This window comes from Rosa rugosa, chromosome 1, assembly GCF_958449725.1.
Source record: "Rosa rugosa chromosome 1, drRosRugo1.1, whole genome shotgun sequence".
Lineage (NCBI taxonomy): Eukaryota > Viridiplantae > Streptophyta > Magnoliopsida > Rosales > Rosaceae > Rosa > Rosa rugosa.
The window spans coordinates 58679807-58701238 of NC_084820.1; the positions used below are offsets into that span (position 1 = coordinate 58679807).

General features: G+C 44.1%; 1 protein-coding gene and 1 non-coding gene across 2 annotated transcripts; both read right to left on the bottom strand.

Annotated features, from left to right (window-relative positions):
* Positions 1 to 1148: 1148 nt before the first annotated feature.
* LOC133725722 (uncharacterized) lies at positions 1149 to 3707 on the bottom strand. Its single transcript, XM_062153087.1, has 3 exons — positions 3301 to 3707; positions 2605 to 3124; positions 1149 to 1431 (listed from the first exon to the last, which is right to left on the bottom strand). Exons 1-2 carry the CDS (start codon positions 3551 to 3553, stop codon positions 2643 to 2645), a joined length of 735 nt encoding a protein of 244 aa, XP_062009071.1. The 5' UTR covers positions 3554 to 3707; the 3' UTR covers positions 1149 to 1431; positions 2605 to 2642.
* A 13004-nt stretch (positions 3708 to 16711) lies between these two features.
* On the bottom strand, positions 16712 to 16791 carry LOC133727643 (small nucleolar RNA R24). Its single transcript, XR_009855320.1, has one exon. It is a non-coding gene; the product is annotated as a small nucleolar RNA R24 (small nucleolar RNA).
* Positions 16792 to 21432: the final 4641 nt, after the last annotated feature.

Genomic DNA, 21432 nt, shown 5'->3' on the forward strand with positions numbered 1-21432 from the left:
CACCAGCAGTTTTGTTTGTCCATAGGCCTGACAGGAATAATCAAGTTATCTGCGCCGCGCCCACCATTTGTTGAGCCACTTCCAGCCTCCTACTAGTGACGATCACCGCACCGCGGCTATGCTTAGGCAAGCCATCCGATAGGCGATCCATGCCGTTGACATTGTCATTCCCTAAAGAGCAATAGAAGGCATTCATATGCCAAACACCATCCAACACAATCAGATAACGTTTACCCAACAAAAGCTGCTTCTTTTTTTGCAAGAGGGAACTCAGCGTCTGGTTGGCTTTGTCATCATTGTCATCATGGCCCAACTTGTCAAGAATGAACGTCAAAATCCTGAAACCAATAAGATCTGCGTCCTCTTTTTTTTTTTTTATATATTTGTTTCTTCATACAGAAGAAGCCTATATGCAAATGATTGGAGAAAACAGAGGACTAGTATTATTCAAAACCTTTCCCACAAGTGCCGTCTTGCCCACACCAGCAATGCCGACGACTCCAACACACCTAAATTCAGTTATGGACTCACAGTCCCTTAAAACTGTCCCTTAGGTGAGCAAACCTGTAATTTCATATTTGAACGAAGTTTCTCATTTCCACTTTTCTCAAGAATTACATTCTCGTGGTTTCTGGCACAGACAATGAACATCAACGTCAAACACACCCATAGAGGCATAGTTATATAGAACTTAATCTCTTCTTTCGTAATTACATAGCAATAGTAATCTACAACTACCATTTCGACATTTCTGTGAGGAAATAAATTTTGATCAGCTACCATCTCTAGCTTGCAGAGAAATTGAAATGTATTCAAAGCATAGAACTATCATTAGGGAACTCGATCATTTTTCTTCCTACAAGCAAGAGAATGCAACGGTGAAATGAAAAGAGCAAAGCATATGAAGTTGTCGGATACTCAAAGTGAGGAGACTGCCTCCACCTACGCAGCAAACTTTTGTACTGAAATCACATCTACCATTTTGTGATGAGTTAATGACTTGTACATATATTGCATATAGAATGCAGCTCCTAGAACCGAGTAGATAAAATGTAACGTAACTCATAAATAATGTCGCTTCATTTAATTTCGCCCATCTTTCATTTCATTTCAGCATAGCTAAATTATTTTTATCAACCCAACCACACTCAAACTACAAAATTCTTATTAAATAAACAATAAATACTACAACTCTTTACCCCGCGCATCATTTTTCTAGTTAAAGTACTAAAGAGGACAACATATTACAACGCTATCACAATGTTAACAAAAACCAAATCATCTACGTCAGACCAAAAAAAAAACAAACAAATCATCCATCATACAGGATCTTCAATCCACATCCTTGTCCTCGTCCTTCATTGCATGCTTCATCGTCAGACTCACCACTGGTCTTTCTTACCGCACAATCGGGCTCGATTCCGGAGCTAACTGGTTTATGATGATGACAAAACTCAAAAATCAGTACTATAGGGGCGTGACATTCATTAATAAGGAAGATAACAATATCAAGTCATAAAATCAGTAAAAATGAATCTTTGATGAAACATATAAAATTATAAATAAACACGCTGCAGATGCAGTAACATCTATGATCCCATCAACAAAGAGTAAATTTTCTATTACTCCATGTTGCCTATAAATTTTGCACTCGCACAATAAGAAAGCTCTCATTTAACAAAATGCCCTTCTACTTTTCTATTCTACAGGTAATAAGATTTATCAACCATTCTACTACAAACAATCAAATTCAACCATAGCTTGAATTGTTCAAGTAGAAAACCCAAAGCCACCAACTTGAAATAATTACAAGGATAGTACTTACAACAAAGCCCAAACCTCATATTCTGGTTAAATTATCAGTGAGTAGAACCGAGAAATCATAAATAAACTTCAACTACATCTCATTATAAAGTGACATCAAAGGAAATTACAGGTAAACATAACAGCAGACCAACTGAAATAATTAAACACAAAATAAACTTTCTGTAACCAGCAAAGACCTACAACCTAAATTATTGAATGCATTTGACCCAATGTAACAGCTTCCAGTAACATCCCAAATAATGGATTTGGTTTTGGAAGTACGAAAAAGGGAAAACTTGACTCAATATTTCTTGACACCATCGTATTGATTACAAGAAAAATAATACATTAACCACACAAGGATAGTATTTGAAACAAAGTGCAAAGCTTTGTTGATAACTATTCAGTATTCACTATGTCTAAAGTTTCAGCGAGTTGAACCGGGAAATTATTCTGATGCATGTAAATTTCAAGTTCAACTACATCTCATTATAAAATGTAATGAAAGGACATTACATTTGGAATAACAGAGTACCAACTTAATTATTACCAGCAAAAACCTACAACGTAACAGCTATCTTCTAGTAACAACCCAAATTATGGAATTGGTAACTAAAAAGCTTTGATGTTCAATCGTACACAAATGTAATTAACAATGACCAAGGACAATGTGATAATTGGTTAAAGAAGTTGATCTTGGCAGTGATACATTGGATAGTGAGTTTGCATGGTGCCATACGGCCAATCAAATTCCAGGTAACTATAATCACAAACAGTAAAATGAGGTTAAAAGCATACCGTAATCCTTGATCTCGTTGTGCTGCTGAATCATAATTCTATGTATGTTTTTTTATTTCACTGACCGTATGCAGGTACTCAAAGCCCTCTGGGACATAATCTTTGATGCACAAAAGATCCAAATGCTCTTGATCTGAGTCAGTCCAGACATCAGACGGCATCTTGTCATGTTGGTTAATGCCTGGGGGAATGAAGTTAGTCCCGTATGGACATTTATATTCCTCATAGTATTTCTCACAACAATAAACCCAGTGGTCCTCCTGACCACAAATTGTACAAAATTCGAGACCTTCATCGAGGAGGTCCTCCAAACTGTAATCAGCAGCCTTTGCCTCCTCTTCAGAGGTAAGAGGTTCTCCAAGCTTGAGTTTAAACCAATAGTAACCAGCAGCCTTTGGAGCTGCCTCTGGTCCTTCGGCAGCCTTTGGTTTTTCTTCACCCTTTAGGGCTGCCTCTGATTTTTCTTCACCCTTTAGGGCTGCTGCCTCTGGTCCTTCTGCCTTGCTAAGAGAACAGCTACCTGTTTATGATTCCACAATTAAATTAAAATCAAATGAAAGGTCGACGACAAAAAATAAAAAAATAAATTCTTTGAGCTATAGAAGATTAGAAGCTATTAGTTAACCTGATGGCTCACAAACAAACAAACAAGTAATCCATGGCTCATAAACCCTAAATCAGAAATCAAAAACATACCACCTCGTACCGAGATCTCGCTGTCCGAGAGATAACCCATCACATGCCTATCGATGCATAAACGTTTCGCCGGTGGGAGTGGCGGTGGGGTTGTCGATCGGTTCCTCATAGTGGAGTGATGGAATGCGAGGAGGATCGAGAGTATAAGTATTAGGTCGACATCAGGGACGTGCACGTGGCTCTTAGAGTTTGGGCTTGTGAGAAATCTTTTCTTTGAGTGTTGTTGAGGTAATTTTCTTAACTTCAATTTCATTTTATTATCAAGATTTGGTTTGGATTCAATTTGATTATGGTCTGTATTTTTATGGATTTTGTGGCAATTTTAGCCCGAAGAAAACAGGAACCTGGAAAGGAAGGCAAGTAGGCAACCAATTCTGGAAGAGTACTGGGGAATGCAATTGAAGGTATTACATTCTCGATTTCTTTATAGGGATTTTTTTCTCACTTACCCTATTAAGTTTTTTTAATTTCCTCTTACCAAAAACACTCTAAGGAAGTCTTCCCTCATACCCCATTAAGATTTTTTTTTTTTTGTAAATTTTTTTTTAATACCATTATACCCTCACCCCTTTGTTACTTAGAGAGAGAGAGAGAGAGAGAATGGAAGAGAGAGAAACCATAGGAGACTTCGCCAGAGCCGATCACCGGTCGCCGCCCACCAATTTTTTTTTGAAAACCTCTATTGCCCCTAATAGACGTCTATTGAGGGCAATAGACGTCTATTGCCCCCTGAATAAACATGTATTGCCCCCCAATAGAACTTTCAGTCGCCGGAATGAGAACTAATCTCTCTAATTTAGACAAATAAAACTTTGATTAAAGAAAAAAAATGAGAAGATTAATCCCAATTAAGTTTTAGCAAGTCAGTTGTGCAAAGTTTCAAACTTAACAAATCGATTAGAACTACAGGAGTGTACATACTAGAGAGTACACTAGGTTTGTCACTCAACTGGGGCCCGTAGGGATACACAGACACCATGCCATGGGCCGGGTTCACAACCCACCATGACGGGGCTCATTGAGGATGCCACCCCGGGCATCCTAGGCCTGGGACCTGGCCAGCACAGCCCATCTAATTACATGACAGAATGATAACAGGGACAACCTGTGTCCCACATCGAGAAGAGGGGGAACTCCTTCCTCAAGCTCGAGTATAAAGGGATTAGCACAACCACATTTTGAGGGTAATAACTCCTTTATCCACTATTTACTTGATCCACTTATATATTGGTTTCTCACTCAGGCATCGGAGAGGCGTAAACCGTCCGGTACGGTTTACCCCTCTAACGCTGTGTTCTTGGTTCAGGATTTAGGAGTTGGATCGGTACCCCAAGTGGTATAGCATTCTGTGTGAGGTACCCAGAGAAAGCCACCAGAAACATTGGCACGCCAGATAGGGGCTTCTTAGAGTCATGACCGAGCCGAAAGAAACGGCAGGTGAGGGTAGAAGTGTCGCCCGGGCACTGATATTCTCTCCGGGTACTTCATCAGCAGGGACGCCAAGTGTCGGAGGAGAGGCGCATGGTCTCGGATTTCTGGACCAGCTGAACGCAAATGACCCACCGGTCATCCAGGACCAAGTGGCCCCGGTCTCAGAGTTGGAGTCGATGCGAGCAGAGATTGCAGCCTTCTGGGAACAAGCCAGGATCAATCGGGAACAGCAAAGAATCGATAGGGAGACAAACCTCCTTTTGCAACAGAGACTGCAGGAGCTGGAAGATGAAAACACTGCGCTGGCCCGAGCACTGGACAGAAGGCACCAGCATAACGAGGCACTCACCCAAGCCCTAGCTAGAGCATCCCAGGTAGCGACAGATGTAAATGCTGCCCCAATAACGGGAGGCACCGGCCTCGCTCCAACCCCGTCTACGGGAAGCGGTCACCGGATGATCCAGGTACCGGTAGACTTGTACCCGGAAGGCCTGAGGCATATGCCACCACCGCCATTGCCACAGCCAGCTCAAAGTGACCCACCGGTAACTGATCCAAACACGGCATTACTCTTACAAATGAGCAACTCCTTGCATGCCCTTCAGGCAAGGGTAGAGGCAGCAGAGAATAGGGACACCTGGCGGCCCTTGACCGCTTACGAGGACCGTCCGGGTCCTTTCACCCAACAGGTTAGAGGTGCCATTCGATCGAACATATCAAAGCCACTAAAGATTGACTTTACGGGAATTGGGGACCCGTACCAGCACCTACAGGCTTTCCGCTCACAAACAAGCGCCAAGGGATACACGGATGAGGTGTGTTGTAATATGTTCCAGGAGACATTATCAGGGGAAGATTTGAGTTGGTTCTACGAACTGCCGGCCGGTTCTGTAGAGAATTTCAAGGAGCTCGCGGACAAGTTCGTAGCTCGATTCATCTTACGTACTGATGGGATACATACCCCGAAGGGGCTGCTAAAGATTCAACAGGGGGAAAATGAAACGTTGAAGTCCTTCGTTAACCGATGGTAGGCGGCTACCACTAAGTGTCGGGACCTTAACAAGGAACTGGCTGAACTGGCTTTCAGGAGGGGCTTAAGGCGCGTAGAGTTTCTCTACGGGATTAACCATCACCCCCCGGCTAGCTACGACGAGCTGATGGCTACAGCCATCAGGCACACTCAAGCCGAATTCGAAACATATGGGGATAATGTCAGACCAGAGCTAAGGGTCTCCAGCCCGGCCCCGGTGGTCAGGGATGAGCCACGAAAAAGGGAGTGGGTCCATAATCAGGATCGATCACCCCATAACTCGAGCAAGAGAAGCAAAGAGTCCTCGTCCAGGTCTAGCGGTTACGTGATCACTCAGCCTTACCGGGAAGAAAGGGCATAGCAGGCCCCGCGAACACCGCCACTACCCCGGTATGAGGTATTTACTATCCTCAACGCTTCGTATGAAACTATTTGGAATGAGAACAAAGATGAGATACCTAGACCACCACCGAGGAAGTTCCCGAAGAGTAAACTTACCCAGTAGGATACCGGAAGGTTTTGCCCATATCATGAAGATGCCGGGCACAATACCAACCTCTGCATGGCTTTAAAAAATACGATCGAGTCGTTTATTCAGAAGGGCAAGCTTCAGCGGTACCTACCTACTAAAGAGATCGGAGCTATCGACGTGTATGGCCGGATTCTCACGATGCACGGTGGAGGCCCGAAGGATTTACCCCCCCCCCCAGAAGAAGAAGCGAAATTCCAGTTTCAGCCACCTGAAAGTGTTCAATTTCCACAAGGCCCCGCAACAAGGAGGCGACACCGAGTGGAAGTCCGTCACTTTCTTGCAAGAAGAAGAAACTGACCTTAAGATGCCCCATGATGATCCCTTCCTGATCACGCTCCAAATGGACCACTACATAATGTCCCGGGTACTCGTAGATACCGGGGCCTCGGTTAGTGTATTATTTCGTGATGCATACAAAACCCTGAACAGGGGAATGGCCAAACTGTCACAGGATAATGAGCCCCTCATCAGCTTTTCAGGAGATATAGTCCAACCACTGGGATCAGATTACTTATTGATCATGGTGGGATAGAGTCCAAATTGTTCAACCATCAAAACAGGGTTCATTGTAGTTGACTGTGCTTCATCCTATAATGCTATCCTGGGTCGACCGGCACTCTGGCGTCTGAAGACTTTCATTGCAGGCCACATGCTCATGATGAAGGTGCCAACCCCAATTGGAATCGCAACCATTCGGGGTGATCAGGCTGCGGCAAGGCAGTGCTATTCTTTAACGGTATCTCGGGGCAAGGGAAAGTCTGAAATGTTGCTCGTGGCCACCGATCCTCTCACAGACAGGTACGAGGATCCCAGAGATGATACTGACTCTGACGAAGAACGGCCCGGTGCCGTGGAAGATGTCGAAGAAGTCGTGTTATCCGAGCAGTTCCTGGACAGGATCGTCAAGATAGGTACCAAGTTAGCCCCGACTATCAGGGAAGACCTAATCTCGTTCCTCCGCTCTAACGCATTTGCTTTCGCCTGGTCATACGAGGACATGCCCGGTATACCAACCGACATAGCCATGCACAACCTTAGCATCGTTCCTTTCTCGGCACCGGTGAGATAGAAGCGCAGAGCCTTCACACATGATAAGTACCGGGCTATTCAGGTTGAAGTAAAGAAGTTGATGGTCATCAACTTTGTCAGGGAAGTGACGTATCCCCGGTGGTTAGCCAACGTGGTCATGGTACCAAAGAAATCTCTGGGATCATGGCGCATGTGTGTAGACTACACAAATCTCAACCGAGCATGCCCTAAGGATAGCTTCTCGCTCCCACGAATTGACCAACTAATCGACTCCACCGCTGGGTACCAGTTACTCAGTTTCATGGATGCGTTCAGTGGGTACAACCAAATTCGAATGAACCCGGCAGACGAGGAGCACACTGCTTTCACCACAGACAAAGGTCTTTATTGCTACCAGGTCAGGCCCTTCGGATTGAAGAATGCAGGTGCCACTTATCAACGACTTGTCAACTCCATGTTTGTAGAGGTCATCGGTACTATCATGGAGGTATACGTGGATGATATGCTGGTCAAAAGCTTAACCTCCGAGGACCACGTAACCAACTTATCAATTGTCTTCGCTATCATATTACGCAACAGTATGCGGCTTAACCCACAGAAGTGCATTTTCGGGGTCGAAGTAGGGAAGCTCCTCGGGTACATCATTAGCCACAGGGGAATTGAGGCGAACCCAGAGAAGGTGCAGGCTATATTAGACATGATATCCCCAACCTACAGGAACGAGGTCCAATCCCTTACAGGTAAGGTAGCCGCTCTGTCAAGATTCATCTCCAGACTAACGGATAAGTGTACTCCTTTCTTCAAGCTGCTGAAAACTCAGCACGTCGAGGTAATAGCTTGGACCGCTGAACACAAAGATGCTTTTCTCGGCCTAAAGGCATACTTGGCAGAGGTACCTCTACTTTACAAACCCGTTCCAGGAGAAATGCTTTACATATATCTCTCGGCATCTTCGACTGCCGTGAGCTCCGCTCTGATTAGGAAGGATTCCGATTGCGAGTACCCGGTGTACTACGCTGGAAAAGGTTACACTGGTGCAGAATCCAGGTACCCGGACATTGAAAAGATAGCATTGGCCCTCCTGGTATCGACCCGGAAGCTAAGACACTACTTCCAGGCACACTCGATCACCGTTTTCACTAATCACCCATTGAGACAGATTTTGCAGAAGCTAGAGACATCGGGAAGATTAATTAAATGGGCCATCGAATTGGGGGAGTTCGACATCAAGTACCAACCTCGGACAGCTATTAAGGGCCAAGCAGCGGCATATTTTATTTATGAATTGATTCCCTCTCATGATCCACCCCCGAGATCACCTGAACCGCCAGCCTCGGACCCACCCCCACTAAGTACTTGGCGATTGTATGTTGATGGCGCATCTAACAAAAAGACAAGTGGCGCCGGTATCTTGTTAATCAGCCCGGACGATCAAGTCTACGAGTACGCCCTCAAGTTTGCCTTCAAGGCATCTAACAATGCCGCAGAATACGAGGCACTCATAGCATGTCTACAAATCGCTCGGGAACTAGGCGTCTAGCACCTTCATATCTTCAGCGATTCCCAGTTAGTTATGAACCAGGTCAGCGGTAAATTTGAAGCAAAAGAGCCCCACATGTCCTCTTACCAGGCCCTAGCCCGGGCACTGGTTCAGAGATTTTCCTCGTACATCATCACTCAAATACCCAGAGCAAAAAATGACAAAGCAGACGCCCTTGCTAAGATTGCAGCAACTTCTCCAAGTCCTGCCTACGAGGCTACCAAGGTCGAAATACTAGAAAGGCCAAGCACTTCTAAGACTGTGTCAGAAATATTCACGGTGGACCACACTGCCTCCTGGATGGATCCAATTTTGAAGTACATGGTTGATGGTCTGACCCCGGACGATAAGGTTGAGGCCCGGCGACTCCAATTAAGGTCAGCTCGATACACGATCATGAATGGAAAGTTATACAGGAGAGGTCATTGCTTCCCCAACCTCAAGTGTGTGACACCAGAGGACGGTCACAAAATAATGAAGGACATACACGCTGGTGTATGCGGTAACCATGCAGGGGCCTGGTCTCTTGCACACAAGACCCTGAGGGCAGGATACTTCTGGCCAACCATGTCGGCCCTAGCTCAAACAATATTGAGTTCTTGCCACAAGTGCCAAATGTATGCAAACATCCCAAGGGCACCGCCCATTGCCCTCTCCATACTCCTTGCACCTTGGCCATTCTGCCAATGGGGCCTGGACCTGATCGGTAAGCTTCCCACAGCAGTGGGACAATTCAAATACGCCATTGTAGCCGTCGACTACCAAACAAAGTGGGTAGAAGCAGAACCTCTTGTCGCTATCACCACGGAGAAAGTGAAAAACTTCCTGTGGAAAAACATGTACTGCAGGTTTGGAGTCCCGGACACCATAGTCACGAACAATGGCACCAGTTTGACAATGATGAACTGAGGGCTTACACCGAAAACCTGGGCACTAGAATCCTCTATGCATCCCCGGCTCACCCCCAGACCAACGGTCAAGTCGAGGCTGTTAACAAGATAATCAAGAAGATACTGAAGAAGAAGCTCGATGAAGCCAAGGGTCTTTGGGCTTCTAAGCTCCCGGAGGTGCTGTGGGCTATCAGGACCACGGCGACTGAGGCTACCGGAGAGACCCCTTTCTGCATGGCTTTTGGGTCTGAGGCGGTCCTCCCCATTGAAACACAAATCCAGAGTCCCAGGATCGAATACTTTGACGCGGGTACCAACACAGAGGGCCTACAGCTCGATGCTGATTTGCTCGAGGAACGAAGGGATATGGCGCACATGCATAATCTCGCAAACAAGCGAAAAATAGCTCGTTACTACGATGCCAAGGTACAGTCCCGGACACTGAAGTTGGGGGACTGGGTTACGAAACAGGTTTACCCAGAACCCCGGGGACGATAGGCCCTTACGAGATCGTCGAGGAGGTAGGCCCCGCGACCTTTTACATCCGGGACATGGATGGAGTCGTTTCACGGCATCCATATATGGAATACACAGTGCCTCCGGTACTATTACAAGTAGCTCCCGGAGCATCTTACCCTAGCTTTTGATCATCCAGCTATAGCAAGCTACCCATCAGGTACTCATTTTGTAAGCCACTAGCGTTGCTTTGAATGAAAAAATGGATTATTCAGACCATTACTTGCATTTTTTTTGCCTTAATAACCGGACGTGTCGGACAACCAAGCTACATTGTTAGTTACTTTATTCCAGTAATGAGTAATTTAAACATACACGCTTCAGTAAGGCATAAAATACAATCAATCTTAATCCCTTTAAACATTTCCATTCAAAACAAAAAAAAAACAAAATGCGCTTGGGGGCAAATAAATTTAATAAGGGACTACCCCAAATACCGGCTCGAGGCCATTGTTCAAAAAATGGGTATGACAAAAATAAGACCCCGGAAGGCAAACTCCCTAACTAAGCATCGGCTTAACCACCACTTGCCCCTTCCTCGGGTCCGGCTTCCTTGCTCTCTCTTCTTAGCCTCCTGCTCTTTCTTCTTTTCAAGAAGCCCCAGCCTGAATTTGGCTTCATCCAGGTACCCGGCTGCCACCCACTCTTTGTACTTCATAATCACGGCCTTGTCCTGGGCGGCGAGCAACATATCAATGAGCTCTTGGGAGCCTTTGTATTCGGCAACGGCCTCCTGCATTTCGATGGGAATGCCCTCTTCCAGCTGCTTTGCCTTCGCCTTCCATGACTTGGCAGACTCTGCAGCTTCTTTCTCAGAGTCCCGGGCTCTCATTAAATCATCCCTTGCCCCAGAGAGTTCTCGCTCAAGCTCCGCGATCTTTTTCTCCGCCGCTTCCAGTTCGGCTACCTTGGGAGTCAAGGACTCCACCTTCCCCTTCAAGGAGTCTCGCTCCTTCTCCAGCTTACCCTTCTCCCCATGAAGATACTTCACTTGCCCGGAGAGGCTGCTCACTTCCTCCTTCAAGTGAGTATCCTCCTCGCTAGCATCGATGGCGTAAACGTTGTATAACGCCTGCACCGGGAAGCAGAATTATTAGTGATACTCTTTACAAAAAAAAGAAGTATGAAGTGGTATATACATAGATACGTTCCACGTACCCGCATCATCGACTCCCTTGCCAGCCTCCTGTTCTCTTGGCGAGTGTTATCCTTGGCCCGGATGCGGTCCAGGTCGATGTCCTTGAGGTCCCCAAGCATCGACCTCACAAATTTTTCATCTGCCACACCATACTCGGAGAGCAGCTGCTTGATCGGTTTCTTAGGGACAACCGGCAGCACCGGAGACAGCAGCCCAACCGACTAGGTTGACTCCGGAGGGGCCTGATGACTCTTCTTGGACTTCTTGGGGTCCCCCTTCACATCCAGGCCAGTGTACGTCACCTCCACATTCGCCCCACTGCAGTGGCGATGGCGATGAACCCTTTTCCTCTTCTCCCCAGGCAGAAGCATGCCTTCGCTACCTAGGGACCCGCTTGAGAGAGAAGCCTGGGACCCGATTCCTTTTCCCTTGCCCCTTTCCGGGTCCACCACGGTAAGCACACCTTCGGGCCTAGAAGTCTCCCGCCTCACAATTTGGGCAGTGGGGTCCGGTTCCCCATACCCTTCATCCGGTATCAGCAGGATATCCTCAACAGAGGTCCGGGTCATCTTGCCCTCCAGGTCCACGTCGATTCATAAGGCCTCATCTCCCTGGTTCATCAGTCTATCCATCAGCTCCAAGTCGTCCATTCTGTCTTCTTCCTTGCCTTTCCTTCGCTTCCTTTTCGGTACTTTGACTGCAACACGAATGACACGGTTCAATAAGAAGATTAAAAAAAAAAAATTATTGTTATTGTTAGTTCAAGTACTCGGGCGTCGCTCCTCACCAGGTACTCTTCCTAAGCCCAACCTATCCAATATGGAGTACCGGATAAATCTGTAAGAGCTCATTCCTTCAACGTCACCCCATAAGGTATATACCCTTGCAATGCGCTTCCTCTCCACATCTGACAGCACATAAGACTAGTCCCCGATGGCTTGATAAGTTCCAGGCACCTGCCACTTCCTATTATTGATCTGCCACCTACCTCCGGCGAGGAATACTTTGTTCTTCCACCTCTTACTTTGGGAAGTCGGTAGATCGGTAACAAGCGGCTCATAGTCCCGGGCATTGAAGGTCACCGTCCCTCCATACTTCTTCGAGTAAGTCACTTGGTATACTGCCCGAAACTCATTTATGGTGGGCCAGCCCTGCTCGCACAGGTCCCACATCGCCAGCATGCTGAGAAGTTGCCTCCATGCGTTCGGGGTCAATTTCCCCGGTGACAAGTTCAGCATCCTTAGTAAGTACTGGACTGGCTTCGGCAGCGGTAACGATAGCCCCTGGTGCAGCTGGTTCTCGTATAGCGCTACCCATCCCGTAGGAGGATTACATGCCAACGCGTCCGGTCCCAGAGGCCTAAGCTTCACTTGGTCTAGTATTCCCCACCTCAGCCGAACCGAAGTGATCTCCTTCATGGTCATGCTTTTTACTGGCTCATCGCACTCCGTTCCATCCACCAAGGTATACCTACGCACTGCCACCCCTGACGGAATTGCAACGGTAACCTCGTCGTCAGACCCCGGACCCTCCTCGCTCCCACTAACCTCTTCACTCCCGGAACTCACTGATACCACCCCGGCCGATGAAGCGGTCTCCTCGTCCCGGTACCCATCGCGAGTACCGCTGCGGGCGAGATAGGCATCTATCGCCTGCTCTGCCTGCCTCTCAGAGGCTTGATGCGACGACTCCCCCCCAACTGTGGCTCTTGTTTCTGATTCCATCCTATTAGCCTACGAATACCCTAGCCGTCACGTCTACCTGGAATCAGAAAAGGGAGAGTCAGCCCATATCCAGATCTAGGGCCCCGAGGTAGTGTGGATCACTCCCTACTACCATAAACCCAGAAATAAAAAACACCTACACATTCATCAAACCCAGAAAATCTATACATTCCTACATCTATCTATCACTGCTAAACACAGGTTTAGTCACCAGTATGCGTACTTGGTGCTGCAATCAACAATTCAAAGCCAAACGAAAGCCAGCTCCTCAAAACGAAATCCCAGAGATGAGCATAGTTTCAAACCGCAAACACAGCAAAACGAAACCAGAAACAAAAGCAGAAAAAACCCAGACATTTTCTAAAAACGTAAGAAACAATTTCTTACCTCGTACTACTGCGGTCGCTATTCTGATCAAACCCTCCGCAAAATCAAGTTTGCTGCTCGTCTCTCTTCTCCACAGTAATATCATAGACCAACGCAAATTTGGGCAGAGCTTTCTCACGGTATTCGCAGAATGATAACGAAGAACAGAGGTTTTCCCTCTTAAATTCAACTCTTCTGCAATCACAACCGTTGATAGCGAAACGTCGCCAACTGCCCGATCACGCCACGTGTCCCACTAACTCCATTAACTCCTTCAGCACGCCAATCAACCGAACTCGAGGCGACGAGCATTTATTACATCCTCGAGTTATACGCGCCACGTGCCCGGCATGCGCCAAACCCTCATTCTACCCCACCGGGTACGAGAGGCTCAAGTCCTCATTCTACCCCACCGGGTATGAGAGGCTCAAGACCTCATTCTACCCCATCGAGTACTAGAGGCTCAAGACCTGATTCTACCCCATCGGGTACGAGTGGCTTAAGACCTCATTCTACCCCACCGGGTACGAGAGGCTCAAGACCTCATTCTACCCCACCGGGTACGAGAGGCTCAAGTCCTCATTCTACCCCACCGGGTACCAGAGGCTCAAGCCATCATTCTACCCCATCGGGTACTAGAGGCTCAAGACCTCATTCTACCCCCACCGGGTACGAGAGGCTCAACTCCTCATTCTACCCCATCGGGTACCAGAGGCTCAAGCCCTCATTCTACCCCATCGGGTACTAGAGGCTTAAGCCCTCATTCTACCCCACCGGGTACGAGAGGCTCAAGACCTCATTCTACCCCATCGGGTACTAGAGGCTCAAGACCTCATTCTACCCCACCGGGTACGAGAGGCTCAAGACCTTATTCTACCCCACCGGGTACGAGAGGCTCAAGACCTCATTCTACCCCATCGGGTACTAGAGGCTCAAGACCTCATTCTACCCCATCGGGTACCAGAGGCGCCAAGCCCTCAGAAAACCCCACTTAGTACCGAAGGCTCAAGACCTTCAACGGTACTGGAGGTTTTCTTTAACCTTAATGGATTAAATTGGGAGCACTGTAGATTAGCTACCTATAGCGTAACCCGCTCAAGACATCTCTTGCACGTGAACTTAGGGGACTCCCTACAGGCACACCAGTGCCAAACCTTGTGATTAAAATATCAAGTCCCCACCCAAGAAACATCTTGAACGAGAACTTGGGGGACTTGTACATACTAGAGAGTATACTAGGTTTGTCACTCAATTGGGGCCCGTAGGGATACACAGACACCATGCCATGGGCCAGGTTCACAAACCACCATGACGGGGCCCATTGAGGATGCCACCCCGGGCATCCTAGACCTGGGACCTGGCCAGCATAGCCCATCTAATTACATGACAGAAGGATAACAGGGACAACCTGCGTCCCACATCGAGAAGAGGGGGAACTCCTTCCCCAAGCTCGAGTATAAAGGGATTAGCACAACCACCTTTTGAGGGTAATAACTCCTTTATCCACTATTTACTTGATCCACTTATATATTGGTTTCTCACTCAGGCATCGGAGAGGCGTAAACCGTCCGGTACGGTTTACCCCTCTAACGCTGTGTTCTTGGTTCAGGATTTAGGAGTTGGATCGGTACCCCAAGTGGTATAGCATTTTGTGTGAGGTACCTGGAGAAAGCCACCAGAAACAAGGAGTCAAAATCCCGATCATCAAGATGAAAAGGACTTGGGCTTTGAGAAAGAAAGAAGTAAATCTTAATGGGCAGACCTTTCTTGGAGAAAAGCGAGGGCAGATTTACAGTCGGAGCCAGGCTGGGTGAGATAAGGCTGCACATCTTCTACGAACTGAGCTCCTGGTATTCCTTTTCGTTCTGTTACCCTAACCAAATTTACACTGCTGTAGATTAGGCAAATCCAATTCCTGGATCAACTTCTCCGATTTCTATTGGTCTATTCTGGGCACAGCGGAAAAAAACTCTCCTTTTCTCTCCCTTCCTCCACTGCACTCTTTTCTCTCCGCATCGAACCAAAAAAGAGAAGATTCTAAAATGACTGAATGACAGGGCCGTAGTTAAGAAAAGAAAAGAGGGCAAAACCGTAAGTCCACTCCGACTAACAATGAACAGTCTTTATGAACAGTCATTCGGCTTTAGATGTATGTATAATATAGTAGCTAGAAAGGCAAGAACTATGAATGCAGAACACCAGATTAAGAGACACGGAAACTTAAAGGAATTTAACACCACAGACTACTTCAATATATAGTTCAATGTCAACATGCAAAGTCTAGAAACAGAAAGGAAAACATATGAATGCAGAACACCAAAATAAGAGAAGTAGAACGTAAAGCAATTTAGCACCATAGACTACTTCAATGTCAACATTCAAAATCGATCATAGAGAATAGCTAGCACAAAATCCCATGTTAAAACCCAATCCTACATAACTTTCTACCCATAGAAGAAACCTAATTTTAATTCTGCTAGATTAGCATTAACAATGCCACCCATCAGTGCATAGACTACTTAAGTTTCAGCAGAAACATGCTACCTCTTTACTTGTTGATCAGCTTCTTCACCCTCTCCGAGTCCTCGCTTCTTTGCTGCTTGACTCTTCTTGTTTTTTTTGTCGCCATTGATTAGCTTCCACAATAATTCTTTTGAAGCCTTTCCAATATATGCTACGTGGTTTTTTTTTTTTTTTTTTTTTTTTTTTCAGATATAACATCTGTAACTTGCTGATCTCAATGTTACGAGTGAATTCAACCTCTGTTTTCGAGTGATGCCTTGAGAGTTTACTCAATGCCGCTTCAACGGCTGCAACTTGATTGAATACGAACCTCCTTAGATGACAATCACTCACTGTCCCAGTAGTGTGAGAGTAGCATATTTCTCCAAAACGCCTATCATGAAGTAAAAATAAATAAAAAGGGTTAAGGATATAGGCCCGAGACACTGATTCGCATAAGTTTATGCAACCTTAAGAGACCAAAAACTACATAGATGATATAAGAGATTGAAAGGTCACGGTGAATATCATACATAATGTCCATTTTCACTCACTCAAAAAAATAGGCATGGTAGTACATATTTAGGACAACAATGATAGCTCAGAGCCTCAGAAGCCAAGCGGAACAATTCAATTGCATCAAAGATCCAAATGTCCATTTTCACTAACTCAAAAAAAAAAAGGCATGGTAGTACATATTTAGGACAACAATGATAGCTCAGAAGCCAAGCGGAACAATTCAATTGCATCAAAGATCCAACCCAAAGTGAGATTTTTTTACATGCACTGCTAATAAGTGGGAAACTACATTATTAAGACAAATTACAACTGCAGCTACAGAATAACTATAGGACCAGAAATGACAAAAAGTTGAGGCATGATTCCCAACCATAAAAAACAATCACAACTCATGCCAACTCTGAGTGGTCAGAACTTTAGAACATCCAAAGCCCTTAAGAGACATACTAACAACGAATTAACTGAAGCTAGAGTGCTCACAAGCCAAGTGTAACAAATCAATTTCATGATGTTAGCTGCTCATCACTGCTACTAAGAAGTAAAGTAGTTTATTAAAACACTACCACTCTAACTACACTCAAGCCAACCTATCCAATGTTAGTAGGGTACCTGAAGTAATCATCAGCGTGCCTATCATGGGTGTATACCCTCTCCGTTTTTTGAGGACACAATACAAATAGAGTCCGCTTGTCTTCTTCCTCAAAAGAGTCGTAGAATTCATGATATAGATGAATAACCTCTTGCTTTTTAAGAAGATCAACAGCAGTAACTTGACCTTCATGGATGCTGTAGACTATTATAAAAAATAGAAGCTGTCAGTGAAATAAAAAAATAAAAAGTAAAACAAAAAATCACGCAGAGGAGATATATTAGAAACAAATACCACTAATATAGCCCCCGGTGCCAGGGTTTACTAAAGCAGCCCTTAACATTGCTTGATTTAGTCCTTCTACAATCTCTGTCTCTGTTAATGTGTCAACACTTTTGTTTTGCCAAATCCTTGCAAGATGATTTTTGGCGATAGTGGCACCAGCTCCGATTGAAGCAAAACACCCTTTATCTAAAATATCTGGGAGATCAGTGCTGAAACTCCTTGGTTCTTCTATGATTCTATCTCTCCTTCTTCATTACTCCCACCCCGAACTACAGAGATATGACGAGTATCTTGTTCCAAATTCAGGCCCATGAAAATGCATGAAACGAGTCTTCCTGTGGTAACCTTTAGAAAATCACGTCCCATACTAGATGCAACGCCAGATGACCATTTCCATTTCTCATTCTCTGGTGCCCTCAAATTTGCTTTAACTTGCTTAAGCATCTCTTTCACTCTATCATCATCACCGGCTTTTAAGGCATGAACATGAGCATTAATTTGCTTGTACTTCTGATGGTCCTCACACGACAGCCTTTTTCTCATCAACTTCTCGTCCCGTTTCTGACCGGTTAACCTTCCATCATGGCAAAAAAGGAAGCAACCCTGATGTTTGAGTGATATGCCAGTAGTTCCTGGGAGAAGACTTGAAATTATTAAAAGGATCAAAGTTCAAAACTTGTTCGACATTACATGTAAAAATAACAGCAGATCTGTGTAAACAAAAAAAAAAAAAAAACGTACCACAGCTGTTCTCATGTAGATCAGTGATCCCTAGCACATCCTCTAGTTCATTCTCTAGTTCATCCTTGCCAGCTTCTAACATAAAAAAGAAAGAAAAAAAATGAAATGCTACTAGCTAGTTTACTAATAACCAATGCATTCTAGGACCAAAGCACAGCATAATAACCATACCAGAAATCACAAGACCCTTGACAATTTCTCGGCCGAGTCTGTTCAAACTATAACAGTCAACATATGGTGCTTCACCCTTGCTACCTAGCTATTTGGAATTCAATAGTTAAATACTTTGACCAACAAACCACAAATCCTAAGTAGACGAGGAGATATCATTATTTTTCCTCAAATCCCGAAACAAAACTTATCCAAACAGACTAACTGGCCAATAAAAAAAAACTAGTTATTCCTTTCAAAAACCAAAAACTAACTAATTATCCAATAAATCTGACATTACATTACTTTTTTTTTTTTTGGAGAAGAGTAATGTCATTACTTTCAAATCATATTTGTGTAACACCAAAACTCCAACACCGAGTAGTGCTAGGGATCCCAAAACTTTGTACCAAAATTACTTACCAAATGACATGGCACATGCCATATCATCAATTTAAATGTTGACATGGATTTCCTTGATGGATATAAAATAAATTTCATGTTTTTTTTTTTAAGAATTAAGAAAACTTATATTAAATAAAAGTCACAATTAAACAAAATACCAAATTAATTTAGAAAATGAATAGATGGAGTTGTTATAGCAATCTGGCTCTCTGCAACCTTGATACCCAGATCAAAATATATATTAGAAAAAAAGGCAATTCCCACATGAAAGATTATAACTGGGTCTTTGATGTTTGAGTTTTGAATCGATCTCTGCGAGTTTTCTTAATGTCTTTCTTTATTTCTTTCTTACCTAAAGCTTTTGCAGGTTAATGAGGCCTTGAAACCATGGCTTATTCCGGTCGTCATTGGATAAATAGAACTGAGCAGGGATGAGATCAACTAGCTTGTCCATAAATTGAGAATGCTGATGGATAAAAGACTTCAAATAAAGAATTGGATAAGAATCAATATTGGTCTCTCTATCTGTTTTATTCTTCATCCTTTTCCCCATTTAAGCAAGATGAAGCCAATTAACGAATAACATTGGCTGCTCTTCACGAGAAGCAATGTAATTATATTTGTAATTGCTTTGATTTTTGTAAAACATTAGGGTTTTGATAATATACAAAATATTTTCTCAAAAACATTCTGTTTTTAAATTGAAAATAAATAAATCCATGTCATTGAAATTTATGGAATGATATTGATGAAGTGTTGTATGCCACATCATTTGGTACTCAATTTTGGTATAAATATTTGGTGTCTCAAGCATTTTCCATTTTACTTACCTTCATTTTCAGATTTTCTCCACAGTTTCATCATGTTTATGATGTTATGGGTTTAGAAGAATAATATAAAATCATACAAATTACAAACTAAGCTACAAAATAAAGAGAATAACATCCAAACTTCATAACTTCTTCAAAGTTACAAAGTACAAACAAATGAAGTTTCAAAGTTTAAATACAACCAACTGAATTGAAGTTTCAAACAGATCAAAGTTCCAGACCAAATAAAATTCCAAACCAAATAGGCAAATAATGTTATGGACCAAGTAAACTAATAAAGTTTCAAACAACATTAATTTGCTTCCAAGCCTCCAGCTGCTGCGAGCAAATGGTGTCCATCAAACAAGCTTCATCCTACAACCATTTCACATTATGTAGATCACATTATCATTTTACAACAAATCACATTAAAAGCTTACAACAAAATAAGTTTTTGGCAAAAAAACTAGCTAGTTGATCACAACAAAGAAACTAGCAAGCTGATGCAAAGAAGTTCCATTTCAATACAAGATCACATATTTAAGTTTCATTAAAAGTTCCATTTCAATAAACTTAAAATGAACATTGGCCAAATGAAATATGCCAGATCTTTCACTTTTGCTTCCTTTTGTCTAACCAAATACTCATCCATCTCCAACATTTCCCTCATAACATGGGCGATATTGTGAAGTTTATACCTAGGATCAAAAACTAAGGCAATTAGAAGAAGTTGATTGACAACCACTGTAAGTGGCCTAGTGGTTCTTGCCTAGTTGGGTGTGCTCCCCAACCTAGGTTCGAACCCCGAAGCTGTCAAAGTGGCCAGGCACTGTGCTGCAATGCACAGTTGGAGCATTTCACATGCGCCGAAGGGGTTTATCTTGGGCCTAGGAAGCCTTTGGGTTCCCCTTGACAAAGTAAAAAAAAAAAAGAAGTTGATTGACATCATCAACGTTGCCAAAGTATTTATTAAACTTACTTCTCATCCTCACCGCCATTCGAGCCATTAAAGCTTCTGTTTCAGTTCTATAGTTCATTTCAGGCTTCAAAAATAGAGCGTTAATCTCACACTCTATCGACACAATGTCATGGAAAGCTGAAGCTGCAGTAGACTTTGTACTTGCGCTGATCCTCAATGTAACCTCGTAGAAACCTAATAAAAACTGCATCCCTTTCCCAATCTTCATCTCTAGGTGGTCCGACCCTTTTCCTACGAGTTTTTGACTTAACATCCTAAAAATCTCTACCACTTCTAAATCCTCCTCTATCACTTCATCATCTTCATCGAAATAACCAGAGTATTTAATGTCTTCCTTTTCAGCTAACCGATCAAAGCCCTTTCTCAACTTCATCGTTGTATCTAACATTAGAAATGTAGAGTTCCACCGAGTTGGAACATCAAGAATGCAGATTTCGTTAATGTCCAACTTCTCTTTCTCAACACACATCTTAAATTCATCCAGCCTAGAAGCAGAAGACCTCACATACCTCACCGCATTTCTGGTACTTGCAACCGACTTGTCCAAAATATGCAAGCCGGATCTAACGATGAGGTTTAAAATGTGAGCCAAACACCTCACATGCATATAATGTCCATCCAAAACCGTTCAATATCCTTTTGTGCAAGTTCCAGCCCATATCGATGAAATGAGCTGTCACTACCATGTAATTAACATTCTGCACCAAAGTCCAAGTGTCAGTAGTCAAACACACTCTATGTTTGGCCAACTCACCCTTAAGCTCCTCTTTCTTAGCATCATAAATCTCCAAGAATTTGCGTACAATTAATCTTCTGCTCGAAATTTCCCATCGAGGGATGGCAACCAAACAAAAGTACTGAAACCCAGGCTTTTCTACATGACTAAATGGTAGTTCGTCGAGAACTATCATCACAACACAAGCTTCTGTACAAGCATCTGGACACCACTGTCTCACA

Coding starts and splice junctions, on each gene's coding strand:
- LOC133725722 (XM_062153087.1), bottom strand. CDS start 3,553: ATGAAATTGAAGTTAAGAAAATTACCTCAACAACACTCAAAGAAAAGA. Junction 3,125..3,300: donor CGAGATCTCGGTACGAGGTG/GTATGTTTTTGA, acceptor AATCATAAACAG/GTAGCTGTTCTCTTAGCAAG.